Consider the following 20,947-nt stretch of genomic DNA (forward strand, 5'->3'; position numbering starts at 1 on the left):
TAGACAGCTATATATATATATATATATATATATATATATGAGAGAGAGAGAAAGAGATCAATAACATGATAGCAATAGCAGCTACGGATGTAGCGGTGCATCGATCGAGCAACGGCAAGCGTACAATCGATCAACTTCCCCACTCGTTGGAGAAAAGGAAGAAGATAGAAGGGGAGCGAGTGATCTTTTCAAAGCGAGTACAAGAAAGGATACAGATGTGTAATGCAGTACTCACGTTTCGTAGTGCATTCCAAGCTGCTTAGCGCATCCATCCCTCCCCCCTCCTCCACCCCCGAGTGCGTCATCCAAACACACCGACAAAAACAAACAAACAGATGAATAGATAACCGAGTGAACTGCACAGGCGAAAAAGAATAACAACAGTGCCCAGAAGAGGAATGAAAAGAGCAGCTTGAAAGAGAGAGAGAGAGAGAACTAGGGAAACGTATTAGACGTGCGCACATCGACGTGAGTCCAAGAGCTGCATCTCTCTTGCGCCGCCGTCTTCATTTTTCCCTCCTCGCGTACCCCATCTCATCTCCTTTCCCTTACCCTTTCTCCGCTGTTTTTGTGTGTTCTGTTTAATCCTCTTCTTGGTCGCCTAACGAGAGGCGGTAGAAGTTAAACATCTCGCGTGCCTGCAGCACCGCCGCGTCCCACTCCCGCTGCGTCTCCGCGCCGGCGCCGTCGCTGCCGGTCACCGCCGTGCCGTAGGCGGCCGCGCTGTGTGGCGTGTCGGCCCCCCCTCGGCCGACATCGGTTGACCCACTGCGCACCATCTGCTGGAATATCTGCAACGCCAGGACGGACCCCGCCTGCGCTGCTTCATCGTCATCTTCGTCTTCTCCTTCTGCCGCTGCGGCGCCGCCTTCCTCGGGGTGCTGCTGTTGAGGCTGCTGGGGCGAGGTCGCTGCAGCAGAATTCATGATCGGGTGCTTCGCGCTATTCGCTGCTGTGAATGCGGGCTGACTTGGCTGCACAGATGCTGCTCCCTCCACCGCCGCCGTTGCTGCTGCTGCTGCTGCGAGGACGGGCCGTTGACTGGCCTCCGGAATGGGCGGGTGATGAATGGGCTCGTCATTGCCGTGCGCCGTTGCCACCGCTCCTGGCACGTTGTTGCTGGCGCCGCTGCTATCCTGCCCGTGGCTGTGGCCGTGGTGCGCGTCGCCGCAGCCACCGCCACTACAGCCATCGCCGCGCGTCACCTGCCAGCGCTGGTGCTCCTCGACGATCTTCTGAAGGTAGGGGCTCATCTGCGGAACGCGGTAGACGAGCTGCGTATACGACGAGGACCACCCCAGAAACTCTCGTACATTCGCCCACGTTCCACGGTCGTAGAGGCTATAGGTGTTGGGCCCAAGGTTGAAGCAGTAAACGCCGCTCTCCGCCTCGGCGTGGTCGACGTCGTAGACGGTTAGGTTGCGCGCAATGAGACGCACTTGGCTGTACAGCGCGTAGACGTCGAGGAGAAGCATCAGCGGCAAGAGGACCTGTGTGTACATGTAGCCGAAGCGCAGCTCAGCCGTGGAGAAGGAGAAGGCCGACAGCTTGCGGAAGACCGCCTGGTCCAGCTTCCCTCCGGCTTTGCCCGACGTGTGCGCGACGCTCTCCACGTGGCTCACCATGCGGCTGTACTCGCGTGCGTAGTGATAATAGCAGCTCATCAGGGCAAGCAGCGACACGTGAAGCCAGAAGAATACTCGCTGATTGCCGCCGCCGATGACGGTGCTGAGGTGGTGGCAGTAGTGATCAAAGCGCAGGACGACGCGCTGCAGCTGCACGCAGTGCTGGGCTCGCAGAGGCTTCTTCACCATGGTGCGCAGGTCAATACCGTACACCAGCTCTTTTGGGTAGGTGCCTTTCGCATTGCGCAGACTGGCGTAGATGCCTTTGCGCTGGCCCTCCGACGTCGTCACCACACCCGGCGATGAGAACACGACCACGTACACCAACAGCACAAAGGTGATGACGGCAGACGGAATCAACCAACACGTGATCGCCGCGTGGTCCTCCAGATCGTAGCTGTAGTACTGGTAGTAGTACCGCGTGGTGAAGAGCGGCAGACACAGGCCTTGCATCACGATGTAGCCAAAGCACCAACCAACACCGCCCAGCGAACGGCTGCGTGGGCGGCGGCGGCGGTGGCGACGCTGCATCTCGACGTACGCGCCGTACAATAGCGGCAGCGGACACAGCAGCAGAAAGAAGTTCGTCAGCACACAGCAGCAAAGGTAGTAGAAGAGGTGTGGGAGAAACACCGCCGCGGCGAAGGGCACGTAGTCTCCCGTCAGCGTGCAGACCTGCCAGAGGTACGGTGCGGCTTCCTCCTCCTGCAGGACCTTCTCTTGCGATACACCGGGAGTGGCGTTGCTGAACGCTGTCAGGAGGGCCCGGACCTTGGTCGGGTTACGCTCGTCGAATTGCTCCCGGCGACGGGCGGCGATGGCGCGAGACGAGCTAGGCCGCAGCAGCATTAACAGCGCCTCTCTCCAGTACTGCCTCACAGACGGCCCGACCTGTGACGACGAGCGTGCGAGCTGCAGCGGCGACACCCCGCTGCCGTTCTCCGCGTGTACGTCAGCACCTTTGCGGAGCAGCGCCCGCACGAGGGCGACGTCGCCGGTGCTCACCGCGCAGTGCAGCGGCGTGTCTCCGCTGTGCGCGACCACGTCCGCCATCTCCGTTGCCGCACTCGTCGTCGGAGTAGTGACAGCGGGAAGAGTACTATTCGTGCTGTTGTGGTTGACTACACCGGAGACAGGAGAGACCCGTCCGGCTGACGCAGCTCCTCGGGGCGAGCGCAGCACCACGTTATTGCCGTTTTGCACAAGGGCGGCCGCCGCACCACTCGCGGTGAGGATCGGCGAGCGGCGGTACGACGGAATCCCGTCGGCACCTAGGCCAGTCATGGGCCCCTGTCCGTTCGGCGTAGCAACCGCAGCACGGCCGCGCTCCACCACCGGGTCATCCCTGGCGTTCACATCCAAGTGCACCTCCTCTATCAAGTACAATGCAGCGTAGGTGTTCCCCACGGTGCGGCACACAACGTGCAGCAACCGCTCTCGTGCCGCACCAGCAACAAACTTTTCCTCGCCCATCCAGACCCGAAAGGCCTCCATCAGCAGCGGGTACCGGGCGGCGTAGGTCAGCACCGTGCGGCCCAGCGCGTCCTGCACGGCGATGTCGGCTCCCTTCGCGAGGAGCAGCTTCGCCGCTTTCGTGTTCTGCCGCGCAGCCGCGACCATCAGCGGTGTCTGCCGCAGCCGATTGCGCATCGGCGCGTTCACGTCAGCGCCGTTGTCGATGAGGAAGCCGAGGATGAGCTGATTCAGACACGGCGGGTTCAACACCCAATCGGTGGCGTGCCGCGCATCGTCCGCCTGCTCTAAGGCGTCCGGCGAGTTGCTGATGAAAGACGCACTTCGACGGGCGATAGAGCCGCTGCTGCTCGCGCTGCCGCCGTCTCCGCTGGCGTGCATACAAAAATCCTCCGGCAACACGTCCAGGGTAGCCGCCGTCGCGATATGCAGGGCGGTGGCACCATCCTCCTCGCGCACCGCGTTGACGGGCACGCCGCTAACTAAAAAGGTGGTGAGAATTGCGAAGTTCTTGTCGTGCAGGAGGCACTCGAAGAAGGACTGGCGATCAACGCGGGTGTGGAGGAGGTCGATGGCTTTGCTGAACTGCAGGGGACCGTGGTCGGGGGTGCTGCCGGCATCCGGCTGAAGGTAGTACGGAAGCGGCAGCGGTCCGCCGTTCTTCTCGATAGCGTCGCGGAAGACTTCCATTACGGAAAGGGAGAAGACCGCACCAACTGAAAAAATAGCAGAAAAATCAATACCCTTGTCAGGGTTGGGTGCAGATGAAATACAAGTGTTGATTCGAAAAGTGTACTGCATTTGCGCCGGACCACAGCGGTGAAGGAAAGGGGCAGAGAGGGAGGGAGGGAGGTGTATGTGGAGTGTGTGGTGTGCCGCTTCGTTTCGGTATTCATTTTCCTTCTTCCTGTTGTCCCTACACGCACCACAAACAGGAGGATCAGTTTAAAAAATAAGTTGCCGGTCAATCGACTCTGAAAGCGGAGTCGGTGCGACGCAGCGCCGTTTGAAAACAGCAACAGCAAACAATAATCATGAAATCAAAAAAAGCCGGTCATAAATCGCTTTCTTCGTCTTTGGCTTCTTGCTGCCGCGCTGTTGAGCGGCGCGCCACCGCCTCAGCTCAGCAAAGTCCATCAACACCACTACCAAAACAGCGAGGTCAGAGCACTTCACTCCTTACTCCGCTGTACGCTGTCGCTTGCGGTCCTGCTGCTCGCCGTCCACCACCACCACCACCGCTGGCGGTGGCACTGCGCCACCTTCACGTAACGACGGCGGCACCACCACCGGCGTCATCAGCGCCGTCGTTGCCGCCTCCCGCTGCCGACGCAGCTCCTCGATTGGCGTCGCATCGTAGGCGTCTAAGTCTTGCGCGATGCACCGCATTTTCGCGAGGCTGCGCGCTAGTTCAACCTTGAGCTCCGCGAGGCGTGTCTGTGACTGGGCAAGACGTGCGTGTAGCACGTCCGGCGCTATCGATGTGCTCAGCTCCTCCGGGCTGAAGAGGCTGTGACCGCTGCCTCCTTGCGGAGATGACGCAGGCTGCGAGCCGGGGACGAGAGGCGAGGCACCGAACACACTTTCTACCAAACTTGAGTCGTTGGTGCTAGACGACGTATCGACGCCAGCATCACTAGTGGCGGTTGCGGCTGCTGGAGCCACCGCCGCTGCTGTCATCGCGCGTGCGCCGTGCAGCTCCAGCGCTTGCTTGTAGCACCCGACTTGCTTTGCCGCTTCTGCGCAGGCCACGAAGTTCGACCAGACAAGCTCGTACAGCAAATGCGAACCACCAACAGGGAGCAGAGGTGCATCGACCAACGCGCGCTGAAGCACCGCCGTCACGGCCGCCGCAGTTACTGCTGCGGTTGCGGCGTTAGCGCTGTTCGGTGGCGCATCAGCGTGAAGGAGGACGTCCCGCTGGTCAGGATCGAGGGTGGTGGGGACGCCGCCGACGCCGCCGGTCAAGCGCAGTGATCGCGGTGTTTCGTGGATGAGAAACGGATTGTGCGCGACCCGCTCGAGCACAAACGAGGCGAAGCCGGACGTACTCGTCGACGGTGCTGCCGCCGCTTTAGAAGAAAAGGGGGACGTGCGAGGCGGCATGGAAGGGTCTCGCTTACAACGCGTCTCCTACGAAAACAACAGTAATAATAATGATAAACCCTGATGTCAGAAATGAATACGTTGACGATGCTTTCTTCTTCAGAAACGATTTGAACGCGTTTACGAGATGGTCAACAGATTGTTTTCGTTAAGGGAGGGGGAGGAGGAGGAGGAGGAGAATAAAAAAATGAAAGGAGACAGAAAGCATAAGTTTGTGTGGTTGCATACATACGCACCTGCAACGATCTGCTCCGCCCGCAACAGCAACGTTGTCGCGGTGAGCGCGGGTTCACGTCGGGGGCCAAGTCAGACGTTCAGCGGAAAGACACACACACACACACAGAGGAGAACCCACCAATAATTTGCCTTCTTTCGCTTGACATCGCCTCTCAACGAGCAACAAATACTCGCAGTGAATATAGACTAAAAAACCCCTTTGCCTTCTTTCTTATAGGCGCGCGCCGCTTCTATGGTGTAGAGGTGCCACAGTGCCTTCATATGACTTTCCGAAGCAGGGAGGCGAGATCGAAGGGAAATGAGAAAAAAAAAACAAGGAGACACGCGTCTTCTCTATCGTAAAGGAACGATGAACCACACGTCGATACATATACATATGCGCGTGTGTTCCACCCCCCGCAAAGGAGGAAAAACCATGACTACATAGGGCGAGAGAGCGCGCGGTCGACCTTCGACTCGACTAACAACCGCAAAAACAATTACCACGAAAAATACTAATTCAAGGGGATGCGTGGGAATGGCAAGAATGAAAGAAGAAACAGGTAAAAACACCAAAGATGAGGATCTACATGCTGCCGAACGTCTTCTTCGTTCACGCGCACGGGACTGGAGGAGAGCGGTGGCGACGGCTTCCACGAAGCCATGAAAGAACGTGAAGAAAGAAAAAGGAAGGTAAAGGCCCAAAGCCATTCGGCACGGAAAAAGGAATCCCACAAAGAATGGCAAAAACAGAAGAAAAGAGTCGTTGCATCACCGCATTTCTCTGTTTCACGCACGCACGCGCGCACGCACAGGAAACCAACAATAACAACATCTTCTCTTCAAGCCTTCTCGGGCTCTTGCTCACGCATCTGCTGCGCGCCTGCCGTCGCGGCGGCGTGCATCTGCGACCGGAAAAATAACGTCCCCTGCAGCAGCGAAACAAACCGCAGCGGGACCGTCACGTTCACCAGCACTGTTTGCGGCCACACCCGTTCCTCCAGCGATCGCGGTGTCGCCTCCGTCTCTGCCGGAGTGGCGAAGGTCGGCCCCGCCTTCTTGCTGCGTCTCCCCGCGCCGTCGCTACCATGTACGTCGTCGTGCGTTGGACTCTCCGCCGCCGTGGGCTCATCGTGACTCTCCGCCTCTGCCGCCGCCGTAGCGCCGCCGCGCTCGTCCAACCCGTGCGGTGCCTCGTCCTCCTCCAAGGACCTCTGCGGGGTGAAAATGTGCTGCGCCTCCGCTGCGCGCTTCGCCCACGCGTCCAACTCCGCCGGCGTCAGCGCCCCGTCGATGCTCCGGCCGCCGGTGCCGGGGGGTCGCTGAAAGGACTGCGGAATGCTTTTCGGCGCCAGCAAGGCCAACATCGCCACGCACGTCTGCCCGGTCATGCGTTGAATGGCGGACCCGAAGAGACGGCGCATATCCACGTTGTGTTCCAGCTGCGCTGCCGAGGCCGTCGTCTGTGGTCGCGGTGGCTCGGCGGACGCGGAAGAAGAGGCAGCGCTGTGCGCGTTGGTAGAGTTCCCCGATTTCCACGGAAGGTGCAACCGGTGGCCACTTCCATTGCTGGCGCTGGTACTCGCCGCCTCCGCTGCGCTCCGCAGCCCGACCGGTTCACACAGTTTATAAAAGACCGGCGCAACAAACTCCCGCACGGCCGTCTCGGTACACCGCAGCTCCACCGTGTTCAGCAGCAGCACGGCGCCACAGCGCTGCACCAGCGAGGTGGTGCGCAGATAACGCGACAACGCCTCAGAGAAGGCGTCCTCGTCCTCCAGGGAGAGCGCCACATCCTCCCCACCCCCGCCGCTGCGTGCGTCTTTCCCCGCCGTCGTCGCCGTCGTCACACCGTCGACCTGCGACGCCGGCGGCGGTGGCGCGTGCAGCATTGCCCGCACTGTTTCGAGAAAGCAACGCCGTCGCGACCCCTCGATGTCGCGGGTGATGCGACGTGCCAGGTCGTAGCCGCCACCCTTCGCGGTGAGGATGATAAGCTTCAGCTTCCACGCCTGCTCGAAGAAGTCCGCCGGGATGAGCTGTGCGCCGAGGGTGGCGGGGACGGCGCACGATTGGGTGTAGATGGCCAGCGCCAGCTCGAGTGGATTGTAGCGCGCTGTTCTCTTGCTGCCGTTTCCGCCGAACGCGCTCTTCTCCTCCTCCTCCTCCTCCTCCGCACCGCCGTTGGCAGGAGCGGAGACGTCGACGCCATGGCTCAGCAGCAGCAGCAGCGACGGCGCATCACGAAGCGTGGACAGCGGCAGCAGCGGGACCGCGCGCAGCACCAACTGCGCAAGATTCGCCGCGTCACACGTCGTGCCGCGCCGCTTCAGTGCTGCCGCCTGCAGCGCGCTACCCGTGCTGTAATTGCTTTTTACATTTTGTGGGTCTAACGGAGAGCCGTCCGTCGCGACGTTGCCGTTAAACCCAGACTGACGCCACCGAGGCAGCTGCGCCACGGCGTTGTCGGCCTGGGAGGAGGCGAACGCGCTCGCCGGCACTGCATGGGGGACGACCGCGCGGTGGTCGGACCGGCTCACGTCCTCGGCGCTGGCCGACGTCGTCGCGGTGGCGGTGGTGGTGCTGCCTTTGATGCTCGTCTTCGAGACCGTCGAGGGGCTGATGTGGCCGTATGAAATCATGGAGAGGAAAGCTTCATCCGATGTCATCATTGCCTCGCCGTCGTCGTCACCGTGCTTTGCGTCATCTTCTTCGTCATCTTGACGGGGGCCATGCTGTACGCCACCGTTGGCATCCGGTAACGGCGGCGGACCCCCCACGAGAGCTGCGGTGGAGCCGGGAGGATGCAGCGCGTTGTCCTTCAGCTGCCTACTCGGCCCCTGTGCCGCAACCGTCGCAGCGGATGCAGCTGCGTTTGCCTCCGAAATGAGCTGACCCCATCGCTGCTCTGCCATCGCCTTCCACACCGCCGCCTCCAGCTCCCACAGGTCCACGTACACGAAGTTGCTCGCGGGCAGCGAAGCGTTTGAGGTGCCGGCAGACGCCGCTGCGGGGTCCACATGTTTCGAACCGGAGAGAGACACACTGGCCGCGCTGCTCGCGCTCAGCGGCGGCGGCGGCGTCACATCGCGCACCGTTGAGTAGTTGTTCGTAAAGAGCGACAGATTGGCAAGGCGAAAGTCAATGGGGAGTTTGCTGTACGCGTACCAGCCCAGCAGCGGCGCCACACCAATGCTGGACGACTTCTCAATCACGGGGAACCCGGCGACGTTGATGCTCAAGACGACTGAGCTGCAGGACAAGACACGCACCTGTGCCGCTGCGGCGATGACGAGGCAGCGGTGGCAGTTGGAGAGGGACACTGCACCGGCGGTAGGGGCTAGCACGATCATGGCGTCACAGCAGTCACTCAAATCGACACCGCTGAGGTACTCGAAGACGCAACAGCAGCGGGAGCGCAGCTTGTGGATCCACATGTGTTTCCCTCGGTACACGTCGCCGCGGCAGATGATGGGGTGCCGCCGTGCCTCGTCTCCCTCGATGTTGATGTGACGTGCACCCATTACGCGGATTTCGCTGGCGTCTCTCTGTCCAGCGGGCTGCTGTTGTGGCGATGATGCCCCTGCTGCTGCTGCTGCGGCGGCGGTCGCTTGGGGCTTCCCATATACGTTGGAGCTCGCCGCTGTCGCAGTGATAACAGGGTCATTTGCGGTGGCGTGCGCCTTGCTTTTCTTCGCTATACGTGCATCGTCGTCCTTCACGAGGGGTGGCACGACACGGAGGTCATCGCCAACATCTTTACCACCGTCTGGAGGAGAAGAGGGCCCCGCAGGAGCTGGTGCGGCGGCGTAGGGTCCGATTATGCACGCGGCCTCCCCCAACACACCCCACAGCTGTTGAAAAGCTGTGTTGCTGTTCCGCAGTTCGCGCATCTTGTCCACAGTGAGCAGCGGCGTCGGTTTCAGGTACGGGATGGCGTACGTGCTGCGCAGCCATAGGTAGGAGCTGCCCTGTTTCAGGCGTGCCAACACGCTGTCGTACGCCGGCCCCTGCGCCTCGCTCGACATGATCGGATTATTTTGCGGTGCCTCCTCTTCCTCGGCCTTCTTGTTGGACGTGACGGTGTGATGCAACGATAGCTTCTGGTTCTCCAACAGCCTCCCTCGCGGAGTGTCGGGTGTAGCGTTGGACCCGTCGTGACACGACTGCTGCTGCTGCTGCGGCGGCGGCGGTGGCGAGGCAGCGCAGGTAGTTGTTTCCTCTGCTTGTGCAGCGGTGCCGCCACCGTGGACTCGACGGTGCTTCCACCGTCTTGTCTTTCGTTCGGAGGTCTCCGTAGCGTCTTCTAATTGCTGGGGCGGCAGAGGCGGCGTGGGAGGCGGGGGCTCCTGCTGCGATGACGCGTCGACGCGTCCGTCGACTCTTCGCTCCGCCACGTCTCCGCCTGCCTTCTCTGAACAGGCACCCATGCTTTGTATTAGATGAGTATTGGTATTTAAGGTACTTTTGCTTTTTAATGAGGCTATCGGGAACACCCTTGTTTTAGATATAAAATATTCGCGCGCTGCGCTTCGGTGTATCTACTTACCGTTGCTTTCTCCTCCCTCCCTTTTAAACGGCTGCCGCGACGTCCCCGTCGCTCGTCGTATGCTGGAGAGAGAGAGAGGAGAGGTGGTGGCGGTCGTGGTGGTGGTGTGCGGAGCTGCACATCAACGTTTTTTTTTAAACCACCACAACAAAGGACAGCCTTCTGTACTGCCGACGGTCACACACAAGAGAGAATTATAAAACAGAGAACATATAGAAAGCAGGAGAGCACTGATCCACGACTGAGCGTGTATTTCGCATGGGTGTGTGTGTGGGTGTGTGAGTGTATGCTCGACGGTGCAGGCGGCTTTACGCAGGCATCAACGCACAGAAGAGACCGCAGCGAGAAAAAAAACACAAAAAGGACCTCGGTGCGGCGGCGTTGATGAATGCATATATATATGTATATGTATGTATGTATTGGGAGGTTTGTTGATCCCTTATGATCTGCCCGTCTGGAGTGAAGAGAAACGCGTGGAGGAGATGTAGCGGAAGATCAAAATGAGGAGAGGTAATCATAGTAACGGTAGTAGGAGTAGTGCGCTAGAGCAGCTGCACGGTGTGTCGTCTTCGCCACAGGGGAGGACAGCTCACTTCGCACAACAAATAAGCAGTCCCCCTCTCCCTCCTACGACGTTAAGTCGAGGTGTCCCCCTCTTCGGTAATAAGATGGCTGCTACCCGCTCGTACGTCGAGCCACCGCGCAGAGAACCGAGAAAAGAAAAAAATATACATAAAGCTGTGTAGGAGGGCGCGAGACGTGTGCCCCGGCGCACCCACACGCCCTTACGGAACGAAGAACTGGGGGCTTCTTCCACCTGTTTCAGTTACCCGTCTCGCAAACAATGCACCAAAGAAGCACGACATCGTGTCGCTGCCGTAAAGATCAAATCAAAACAGAACAAGAAAAAACTCCAAACAACACCGACAACAAAGAAGTGGAGGAGATAATAATAACGACGAATAGGAAGAAAGGGAAGCGGATAACAACGGTAAAGGCATTCACCATTACAGAGGAAAAAAAATTGGGAGGAAATGGAAAGGTAGAGCTTGCTCTCACAGCAGTACTCGAAGTATACATACATATATATATATATATATACATATATAAAGGAAGAAGGACGTGACAAAATCCCTTTGCTGTGGAGGACGGCGGTCGCCCTTCCTTGCGTCGTCATCACGCAGCAGGCGTGGAGAAAAAACAAGCAAACATCCACACAAACAAAAGAAACGGAGGTGGTGGCCGTGGTGGGAGCCAACGACAGCGACGACAGAACAACCCCCCCCCCCCCGTCCACGCATCAACGGTGGTGAAAAAGGAGGGGAGTCCAACAACACACAAACGGCAAAACTGGAGGAGAGAAAATAAAAGAAGAGGAAACACCCGAACAACTTCGACTCCCACCGCGACGACAGCTGCAGCAGCAGCAGCAGCAGCCCTTGCTGCTTTTTTTGCTGGTGTTGATTTTGTTCCTTTGCACAATTCGCGCAGAGTTTGACCTCTCCGGAAATGTCGGGGGGAAGGGAGGAGGGAGGAGGGGAGAGAGAAGAGAGCAAATTATATATATGTCTATATACATATATATATGTGTGTAGCGGAAGACGTCAGCAAGAGACGCAGAACTGGCGTAGCATCCGTTTGACTCTCTCTCTCTGCATGTATATAACGCCACAAAGGTGCAAAGGATGAGCAGAGAAGCTCACCTGTCCATCAGAAGGGTGAAATGCGCTTCAAAGAAGAAGAAAAGACAAAACACGAATTAACAGCACATAATCGTTGATCTGACAGAGTACGACGCCTCACAGGTGCATGCAGAGCAAGCAACGACAACGACACACACAACCGCGGCTCCCATTGAGACATCTACATCAGCGCGCATTCCTCGTCGCGCTGCGGCCGTGCAGAGGGGCGGTGCAGCCGTGACCTTGACTTCTGCGCCTTACCCTGCTGTTGTACAACGTCCTGTGGCCTTAGTAGCGGCGGCACATTCGGAGTTGTGGAGCGCCCCATCTGTGAGTACGGCTGCTGCTGCTGCTGATGCTGTTGATGCTGGACATCTCCAGGGAGCGAGCTCGGCATGCTCAGGAAGGGTTGGTGTTGCTGCGGCATTTGCTGACACTGCGACATCGACGGTGACGCTACTGGCCCACCAGCTGAGAGGAAGCTGTGCATGCTAGACTGCCGTTCTGGGTAGGGGGAGCGGTAGCCGCTGTGCTGCGTAAAAGGGGAGCCGAGGGGGTTGTCGCCAACGCTGGCGTACAGGCGACCATCCCCACCGCCACTGCCGTACATGCTGTAGCTTGAATTGGTGGAACGGAGAAGAGCGGTGTTGCCGAGAGGAGACTGGGTCCCGGTGGGTGCGTTGCCGACCACACGAGGCATCGGGACTTCCTGCTGCTGCTGCTGCTGGGACTGCCAAGGCGCACCCGTGCTGTTGCCGCCACCACTACCATTACCATTACCATTACCACCACTACTACGGATGCGCTGGATTGTCTTCAAGTTGCTCAGGAACTGCAGAAGACTGACGTAGCCCGTGTGGCGCTCGTCGCACAAGTGGAAGTAGCGCATCGCCTCCTCCGGCGTGCCGGCGTACCCGTTCGTCAAGCAGAGCGCGCAGAATTCGTTCGCGTCGATGATGCCGTTGTATTCGGGATCGGCGGAGCGAAACTGAAGAATCGCGTCCGTGTACTCGAACTCGGTCAGGCCAAAGAGCACGCTGGGGTCGGGGCGGTTGTGGCTTAGCCACAGCAAAAAGGCGTCCTGTGTGACGTAGCCCAGGCGGTCGCCGTCCATGGCGCGGAAGACCACCTTCACGTCCTCCTCGCGCTGCACAAAGTTCATGCAGAAGCACAGGTCACGCAGCTGCTGCTGGTTCAGCCGGCCGGTGCCTTCGTCAAACATAACGAAGAGGCCCACCAACTGGTCATACTCGAGCTGGGTGAGGCCGTAGTACCGCCACGGCTCTGCCGTGCGCAGCGCGGAGTCCGGCGCGGTTGGTCCTGAGGTGCCCGTTGCCGGCGACGGTGCAGATCCCTGTGCGGCGGATGCGGGAGGGGCAACGACGTGTAATTCAGGATAGAGCGGCGTCGTCAGCGCTGCGGTGTGGGGCGTTCCTCCGGCCTCTCCTTCTCCCCCGGTTTCTTCGACCGTCTGCACCCTTGATCGTGTGCGAAACGTGGTCGAGGTTGGGTCATCCTCGATTGCAGCAAAGGCCCCTTCGATCTCCTGCACCGCCCGCCGCGGCCCGCGCGGGGCTGGCGGTGCGACCGCCAAGTCTTCTGCCCGCGAGGATGAGCCGGAGGCGCGCCGGGGTGCCTGCGCTCTCGACGGCGATGGCGCGGTGGACGTCCCGACGTTGAGCTCTACGGTGGCCGATGACGAGGTGACGAGTTGCGGCGATGACGGCACCACTGCTGCTGCAGCCGCTGCTTCCTCCAGCGCCTTCTGTTTTGTGCCTTCCGGGCACTCGTGGTGTGCGGAGGCCGCACGGGAGCAGCGCTGCCCGCAGTACCGGCACTCCACCTCCACCTCCAGCACGGTGTTCAGCAACATGCGATTTGGCTTCTTCTCGCTCTGCACGACTGTGTGGCACTGCGGGCACTGAAAGTTCTCCATGATCATCGGCTGTGCCGCGTGCTGGGCGCGTGCCGCGCGGACGCAGGCGTGGCAGAAGATATCGCCACACGGCACGAGCTCCACCGGGTCAGCCCAGGAGTCATGGCAGAGCGGACAGAGGAAGAGGGGGTCGATGTCCTGCCCGGGCACCATCGTAAATTGCCGCGGTGGGAGTGAAGACGACATTTTGTTGCTGTTTGTTTCAACTGAAGGATGCCGATCTGACGCGCCAATAATAATAATAATAGTAAAGCTAATATGACAGACGATCAAGAGAGAGAAACAAAAACAAGCTATCCCACGGTGGGCAGGCGTGCGTGGCTGCTTCGGTGAGGGAGTAGCTTTCGGAATTCGCTTGTGGGACTCGAATCATACACGGAAACGCGAGAAGGCGCGCGCGTCGCTCTCTCCCTCTGCCAGAAAGAGAATTGTCAACGGAAGAGTCAGCGCAAAGACAGACCACCACCAACGACGACGACGACGACGACAGCAGAAAAAAAGGGAGAAGTGGCTGCGGTGCAACGCTAGAGATGCAGAGATGCAACACAGCAACGACAAAAGAAAAACAGAGAACAAAGCGGGTATGCCGCTTAAACAGGTACTAGGTAAAAAAAGAGAAGAAAAAGTTCGCTATGCTCTACAGGTCCAAATAATAATGGTAATTCGTGTACGCATCACAATTCAGCATCTTCGTCGCCGCCGGATCAGCAAGGCTCTCTCTCTCTCTCTCCCCGCTGGCGACAAACACGATGGACGCACCTTTTCTTTTTTTTTGCTAGTAAGATGAAGTGGCTAGAATAGAATAGAGTAGAAGGAGAGGGGAATACAACAGAGCATGCATGAGGTGAGATCAGCAGGGAAAACAGAAGCGAGGCCGTGCTTTGTCGAAGTCCCTTTCTTTTTCCTTTCATTAGTCTTTTGTTCGGTAGCGTACTGCAAGAAGTTGTGCTAGACCCGCTGAGCGAGAGCCGGACAAGAACAGCAGCGAGGAAGTGATGGCGGAGGAAGGCACGTTATTATTATTATTATTATTACTATTTGTGCTTTTCACTTTCTACAGCATCGGTATCGAGAAACTTCGAAGTACATACAAAAGAGGAAGGGCAAAGCATAACACGACGGGACACGCTGCGAAGTCCGTCCAAGGGCAACGAGAGAGGACCAGCACAACGCCGTTTTCTTGTTTCTTTCTTCACGACGGCGGATAGCATTAAACCACCCACACAGGAACAACAGCGGGCCGACCGACAAATACATAGCGAAGACGCGGAGGGAGCCGCGAGGCACATCGGACGGCGCGTCCGTCAACAGCGAAAAACACAAAGAAAAAAAGGTGAGGAAGAGAGTGCCAACACCGTAAAACGGTACACGAATACATGCGGTGCTGGGTGCGTCAAAAGCACGTGCTGGAAAGAAGAAGCCGATGGCGCTCTCTGTGGATTGAGAAACACTAGCTTTGTACATCTGCCGATCACCCACAAAAGAAAAGGAAGAAGAGAAGAGAAGTGAGGAGCCACAATAGCCAAAGAGGGAGGGGGAGGGGGAAAGGATTCTATGATGAGCACCGGACAACACCGATACGCCCCCACCCTCCGAAAACGAACGAAGAGTCCAATATCCAATATATCCAATATATATACGTCTAGGGCCGAAGCATGGAATACGCAACATCCATCACATCTTCCTCTATACGCGGGTAGGTGGCGTGATGCGCCAGCACCTGCTTGCACACATCAATCGCCTTCACCGGCTCATTGCCGCGGAGGTAGTTGAAGCCAAGCTTGTACCCCACCGCGGGATCCGCCTCCTGCAGGAGCACCCACGCCTTCTGGTAGCACTCCGACGCGTCCTTGTGCTTCTGCTGGCGCTCGTACAACATGCCCAGCGCATCCCAGGCGGCACCGCAGCCCTTGTTCGCCGCCAGCACCTGCAGGAGCATAAAACGCGCGCTCCCCAGCTGGTTGGATTGGGCGTCCATATACGCGTGCAGCAGCATCGCCCGCTCGAGCGAGTCGTCCTCTGAGCACGTCAGCAGCGCGGCGGGCGCCGTGACGGGCGGGGGTGTGGCAGCTGCAGGGGGTGTGTCACTGGGAGCTTTGTTGGCGGCTGTTTTGCCGTTGGCAGGCGCCGGCGCCACGGCTGGTTTGTCCGGCACGGTCGGCGGGGTCAGCGGGACCTTCGCCTCCTCCAGTACACGTCCGAGCACGTTGCGTGCTGCCGTCTCCTGGTTGGATACGAACAGGTTGATCGCCAGACCCAAGAACGCCGTCGGCTCCACCGTTTTGCTCTGCAGGGCGAAGGCCAGCGTCGCGGTGGTGTTTGTGTTGCTGCGGTGCGCCATGCTCGCCGCCGCTGAGTGCATCTGTGCCAGCAGCTGGAGGTCCTCGTCGTCCTCGTCGTCGTCCCTCGTTCCCTTCTTCGACTTTGGCTTTCCGACTGCGTTGCTCTGCGATGACGCACCACCACCACCACCGCCGTCGCGGCGCTCAACCGTGTCGGCGCCCGTCTCCGCTGCCACGATGCACTCCAGAAAAAGATGCATCGAGGTCTGCAGCTCCTCCGGACGCTGCGTGGCCATGGTGCAGTACGCCTGCAGCACCCGACGCTGATCGCTCTGCACCGGCAGCAGCAACAAGAGCTGCTCCGCGTAGCGGATGTTGTCGTGCAGTTCCCCACCACCACCACCACCACCACCGGCGGGTGTAGATGGAGTGGCGGGGTTCGCCGTCGAGCCTTTCTCTTTGCCGTTCAACTGTGTGGGGCCGTTGTGGCGCAGGTTAGCGGCCTTACTTCCGCTGTCGCGCACCCATAAGTCTTGTGTCGTGGGGACCAGGTAGATCCAAATCATGCGCACCAGCGCCCGCTCGCACCACGGGTTGTCCGCCGGCAGACGTGCGAGGTTGAAGTGACGCAGCGCTTCGGCGTTGTTGCTCCGTAGGTGTTCGTACAAGCCGCGGGCGTAGCTCAGCCCGGGATCGGCGCGCTGGCCCTGCGGAATGGCCGCGGCTGCCTTGTCCAGGGCCGACTTTGCATTCTCCACGCGTCCGGCGTGGTGCAAAAGCACAATGAAGTCCACCAACGCCTCGTAGTGCTGCGGGGTGCTGTTGAGCAGGTTCTCAAACAGGCTAATCGCGTCCTCCATGCGGCCTTGCTGGGTGTACAGGTTCGCCAGGAGCGTCGCTGCCTCCTCGGCGCTGGCGCTGCCGCCCGCCATGCGCAGCAGCGTCGTGCAGTGCCGCTCACAGCCGTCGACGTCGCCGATGCGGCGGCACAGCAGCGCCGACTGAAGTTGTGCCCGCTCGTTCGACTCATCGTAGGTGATCGCCTCCTGCAGGAAATCCTTGCCCTGTGTCAGGCGCACCGCCAGGGCCGACTGCAGGGCCACCGCGGCGGCCGCCTCCACCTTCTTGTCGCTCATGAGCAGCGCCGCCGGCGGCGGGGTGGGCCGATTGTGGATGCACCGCGTGCCGAGCTCCGTGCAGATAGACGCCATCACTACCCGCTGCTCTGCCACCACCTCGACCGTCTCACCGCGGAGTTGATGCTCGAGAAGGTTCTTCTGCAGGTCGCGCGCGGTGAGGAGGGCTGCCAAGGCGACATCCCCCGCCTTTCCCGCGTCATCGCCGTCATCACTCGCGTCCTGTTTGTCTTTAATGCCGGTGCTGGCATTGTTATTCTTGTCGCCGCCGCCGCCGTTCGGCCGAGTTGAGTTCATGGGCAGCATCCAGTGCTGATCTCGCAGCACCTTGTACAGCAAAAGGTACAAGTTCACCCGCTCAATCGCCGTCGCGACGCTTTCTTCGGTCGGGCCCACACCCGCCGTCCCCGCAGCTGTGTCGATCGCAGTGGGAGCGGCAGTGGGAGCGGCAGCAGCAGCAGCAGCAGCAGGCTGCTCGTACACCGGAGACTGCGTGATGACCTCCCGTGCATCGTCCACGCGGCCCAGGCGCCACATGAGGGTCGCGAGGTCGGCCCGCACCGTGGAAAGGTGCGGATCGGCGCTCAGCGCTTCCTGGTAGTACCGAATAGCCTTGGCGTAGTCGTGGGAGGCGACCAGCGCACGACCGACCCGCACGGACAGCTCGCTGCTGGCCGGCGACAGGGCCTTCGCCTTCTCATAGGCAGCGATCGCCTGCTCCGGCTCCTGAATCGTGTTGTACGCCTCCCCCAGCTCCACGTAGCTCTGCGCCGACGGCACCGCCTCGGCCATCTCCTGAAAGCTTTGGATGTAGAGGGATACATTGTGCTTCTGCGTGAGAAAGAGCTTGCCCAGCTGCGAGTGGGCGGAGATGTAGTACTCGCTCGTGCTGGGCACCTGGCGCAGCAGCTCGATACTCTTGTCCACGTCGGTGCGGGCAGCGAGCATCGCTTGGGCAATGGCGACTCGACCGGCCTGGGTGGAGTCGCGGAACTGCACGGCGGCTTCGGCGAGCGTCGTGCGGGCCGCGTCGACGTCGCGAGCGCGCAGGTACGCCTGGGCCAGCTGCAGGTACAGCGTCACCCTCTCTGGCACACTCAGGGGTTGGATAGGCTTTCCGGAGGAGGCCGTCGACGTGCCGCTCTTCACCGTGTCGAAGGCACGCTTGAGCGACTCGAGCGACTCCGCCGACTTCCCCGTCGTGCCCTGCACGGTGCCGAGGAGGAGGTTGTAGAGGGGCTGCTCCTGCAGCGTGAAGTCGAGGGTGAGGGCCTGCTCCAGCGCACGGCTGGCCAGCTTCACGTCCCCTGTGTACTGACAGATCTGACTGGAGAGCAGGAACGCCTCCGGCAAGGGCTGCTCCTGCACAATCAGTGTCGTCTTCAGCAGCTGCTGCGACCGGCGCACGTCACCCGTGACGAAGCACACCTTCGCCAGCATCAGCTGCGCCTCCATGCAGGCAGGCAGGTGCTGCACAAGAAACTCCAGGTGCCGCGCGCACTTCTCGCCGACCACGTCGGTGGTGCGGAACATCGGGTCCGGCGGTTCGTTGCGACAGTGCAGGAGATACTCGTGGGCAACGGCCAGCGACACGGGGGCGTTCAGGTAGACGTACTCCTCCATGCCAGAACCCGCGTGGGAGCCCACGTCGTGCTTGATCGCCTCTGCTGCCTGGTCCAGCAGCCGCAACACCGCCGCCGTCTCTTCCATCCCACGACGCCGCCAGCGCAGCTGCGCGTTCAGCAGACTCAGCTCCGCATTGCGCTGATTCGCCGGCTGCAGCTCGTTGCAAAAGGCCAGCTGCTTGCTCGCCTCCTCGAAGTCGCCTTGCTGCATGAGACACACCACCGCCCCCAGCAGCGGGGCTAGGCTGTCGGTGAGGGTCGAGGCCTTGCGGAACGTCGCAGCGGCCGCCTTGTAGTCGTGCTTGTAAAGCTGCTGGTAGCCCAACCCGCACAGCGCGTCGCCGTTGCGGCTCTCCAGGCTGCACGCCAGCTCCGAGAACTGCGTCGTGATGTTCAGCAAGTCCAGCCGATCCCCGGCGAGGCGAGAGAAGACGAGGGCGAATTGGTGCTGCAGCGCGGCGTTGCGGGGTTCTTTGGCCCTCACCGCCTCCAGCAGCCGCCGCAGCCGCAGCGTGGCAGCCTCATAACGGGTGTCCTTCACCAGCGCGTAAAGAGCCTCCAAGGTCAGCATCTCCACGTTGTCCTTATCACGCGACAGAATGCGACGCGTGACGTCGATCGCCTGCTCCCAGTCCTCCGCCTGCATGAGCAGCCGCGCCTTCCCCACCAGCGGCGGCACGCTGCAATTTGGGTAGAGGACGACGAGGCGGTCAAGCATGCTCTGCGCCTTCGTCAGCTGCATCTTGCGCTCCAAGTACGCGACGTAGCCGAGAGCGGCGTTTAGGTCCGTCCACTTCAGGGACCCGCTCGGACTTGCAGGCGTACTGCTATCCCGCCCGCCACCGCCACCGCCACCGCCGCCGCTGCTGCCTCCCTGCTCGCCGAGCGCGTCGCCAGCTGCGCTGTGCCCCGCGTCGAAGAAGGCGTGCTCCGCCTCCTCGGCCTCGAGCATCTTCTGGAACGTCGTGCCGGCCTTTTCAAGCAGTGCCCCCCGCCCCGAGAGGAGGTCGATCCACGCACGAGTCGTGCCGTAGTTCGTGTACTCATCGCGGTACGCCATCGCTGCTTCCACGTCCGTGAACTTCAGCAGCAGATCCCGTGCCGCATTGATGTCGCCGGCCGCCCAGCACAACGCCGCCGCCTGCACCCAACCACCCATGTTCTCCATCACCTCATACTTGTCCAGCTTCGCCTCCGTCTGCGCGACGCCCTCCTGGTCGCGGTTGCGCTTGTAAATCAACTGCATGCCCATGAGCGCCGGCACGGCGGTAAAGCGGCGCGACTCGGCATTCTTGTACTCGCGCAGTGCATCGTTCGCCATGCCCTGCTGGTCCAACGTCAGCGCACGCCACACGCGGAACATGTGGTCATCCGTGGCCTGGATTGTGGCGAGGCAGACCTCCTCGGCATGGTGCCAGTACTTCTCCCTCACGTAGAAGAGAAGGAGGGCGTAGTTGGTGCGTGTGATGCTGTCGCCCATCGTGCTCGATGCGGAAGAGGTATAATATGCGTATGTGTGTCACTAAACAACAACAAAAAATCAAACGACCACGTGTGTTTATTCTTCTCTTTCTTTTATCCCCTTCCGTTACGCTTGTTGTAGGAGGGTACGGAAGCAGAAGAAGGGAAAGACACACACACACACACACATGCGCAGTGGGGTTGCTCAAGTGCCAGATGTTGTGTACCTCCAGCCAGTGGATGTAAAAAAGAAGAAGAAAAGTATGTACCGTGTGTGCGTGTGATACCTTTGATTGTCCGAAGCTGTCGGTCGCTGCCGCTTTGGCTTGCCTTTTGAACTGCTTCTTCTCGCTCTGACTACAATCACGTTGGTTGTGGTGTGTGGGAGCGCGAAGTGTAAGACGAAAAGAGAAGAGAGAAAGGAAGGAGCCAAAAGGGTCGATAAGGGTGATGGGGTCATCGCATCGTCGAAGGCGCGGAACGGGTCCGTTTGAAGGGAGAGGTGGAGAACATATCCTCCCTTTCCCTCCCCTTCAGCAGCGGTAACACGGGAGCATGCACAGCTGAGCCGTATGAAGCGATTATTATTATTTTAACAACTATTATTGTTTCTTTCTTGGATGAATAAGACGCCATTGCCAACGCTATCATTGACAGCTGCCACCATAAACGATGGAAATATTGAAGCAGCAAGCTTGAGAAGCCGATCCCACAAACACGCGCGCACGCAAGTCCGCCTTTTCGTCAGCCACAAATGAACTTGAAACGGAACTTGAAGCAATCAGTCACGTACGATCGTCAGATTGAAGGGCTAACTTCATAATGCTAAGGTGTAGGTCGCGCGTGATGCGACCTA

At 59.7% G+C, this 20,947-nt stretch overlaps 5 protein-coding genes across 6 annotated transcripts; all 5 read right to left on the minus strand.

The window, feature by feature from the left end:
* Positions 1 to 581: 581 nt before the first annotated feature.
* ABB37_08420 (putative palmitoyl acyltransferase 1) lies at positions 582 to 3,899 on the minus strand (the record flags this gene model as incomplete). Its single annotated transcript, XM_015807428.1, has 1 exon — positions 582 to 3,899. The coding sequence occupies one exon, from the start codon at positions 3,897 to 3,899 to the stop codon at positions 582 to 584; it is 3,318 nt and encodes a 1,105-aa protein (XP_015653967.1).
* Positions 3,900 to 4,277: 378 nt separating this feature from the next.
* ABB37_08421 (hypothetical protein) lies at positions 4,278 to 5,302 on the minus strand (the record flags this gene model as incomplete). The annotated part of the gene is made up of 1 exon (XM_015807429.1): positions 4,278 to 5,302. Exon 1 carries the CDS (start codon positions 5,202 to 5,204, stop codon positions 4,278 to 4,280), a length of 927 nt encoding a protein of 308 aa, XP_015653968.1. The 5' UTR covers positions 5,205 to 5,302.
* A 960-nt stretch (positions 5,303 to 6,262) lies between these two features.
* Positions 6,263 to 10,424, minus strand: ABB37_08422 (hypothetical protein; the record flags this gene model as incomplete). Of its 2 annotated transcripts, none has more annotated exons than XM_015807431.1 (1): positions 6,263 to 10,424. In XM_015807431.1, the coding sequence occupies exon 1, from the start codon at positions 9,848 to 9,850 to the stop codon at positions 6,263 to 6,265; it is 3,588 nt and encodes a 1,195-aa protein (XP_015653970.1). In that variant the 5' UTR covers positions 9,851 to 10,424. The 2 variants fall into 2 exon arrangements, with proteins under 2 accessions (XP_015653970.1, XP_015653969.1); XM_015807430.1 differs by having other exon boundaries at positions 6,263 to 10,416.
* A 1,408-nt stretch (positions 10,425 to 11,832) lies between these two features.
* ABB37_08423 (hypothetical protein) lies at positions 11,833 to 13,773 on the minus strand (the record flags this gene model as incomplete). Its single annotated transcript, XM_015807432.1, has 1 exon — positions 11,833 to 13,773. One exon carries the CDS (start codon positions 13,771 to 13,773, stop codon positions 11,833 to 11,835), a length of 1,941 nt encoding a protein of 646 aa, XP_015653971.1.
* Positions 13,774 to 15,229: 1,456 nt separating this feature from the next.
* Positions 15,230 to 20,110, minus strand: ABB37_08424 (hypothetical protein; the record flags this gene model as incomplete). The annotated part of the gene is made up of 1 exon (XM_015807433.1): positions 15,230 to 20,110. The coding sequence occupies one exon, from the start codon at positions 20,108 to 20,110 to the stop codon at positions 15,230 to 15,232; it is 4,881 nt and encodes a 1,626-aa protein (XP_015653972.1).
* Positions 20,111 to 20,947: the final 837 nt, after the last annotated feature.

Source organism: Leptomonas pyrrhocoris (assembly GCF_001293395.1).
Source record: "Leptomonas pyrrhocoris isolate H10 chromosome Unknown, whole genome shotgun sequence".
Classification (NCBI taxonomy): Eukaryota; Euglenozoa; class Kinetoplastea; order Trypanosomatida; family Trypanosomatidae; genus Leptomonas; species Leptomonas pyrrhocoris.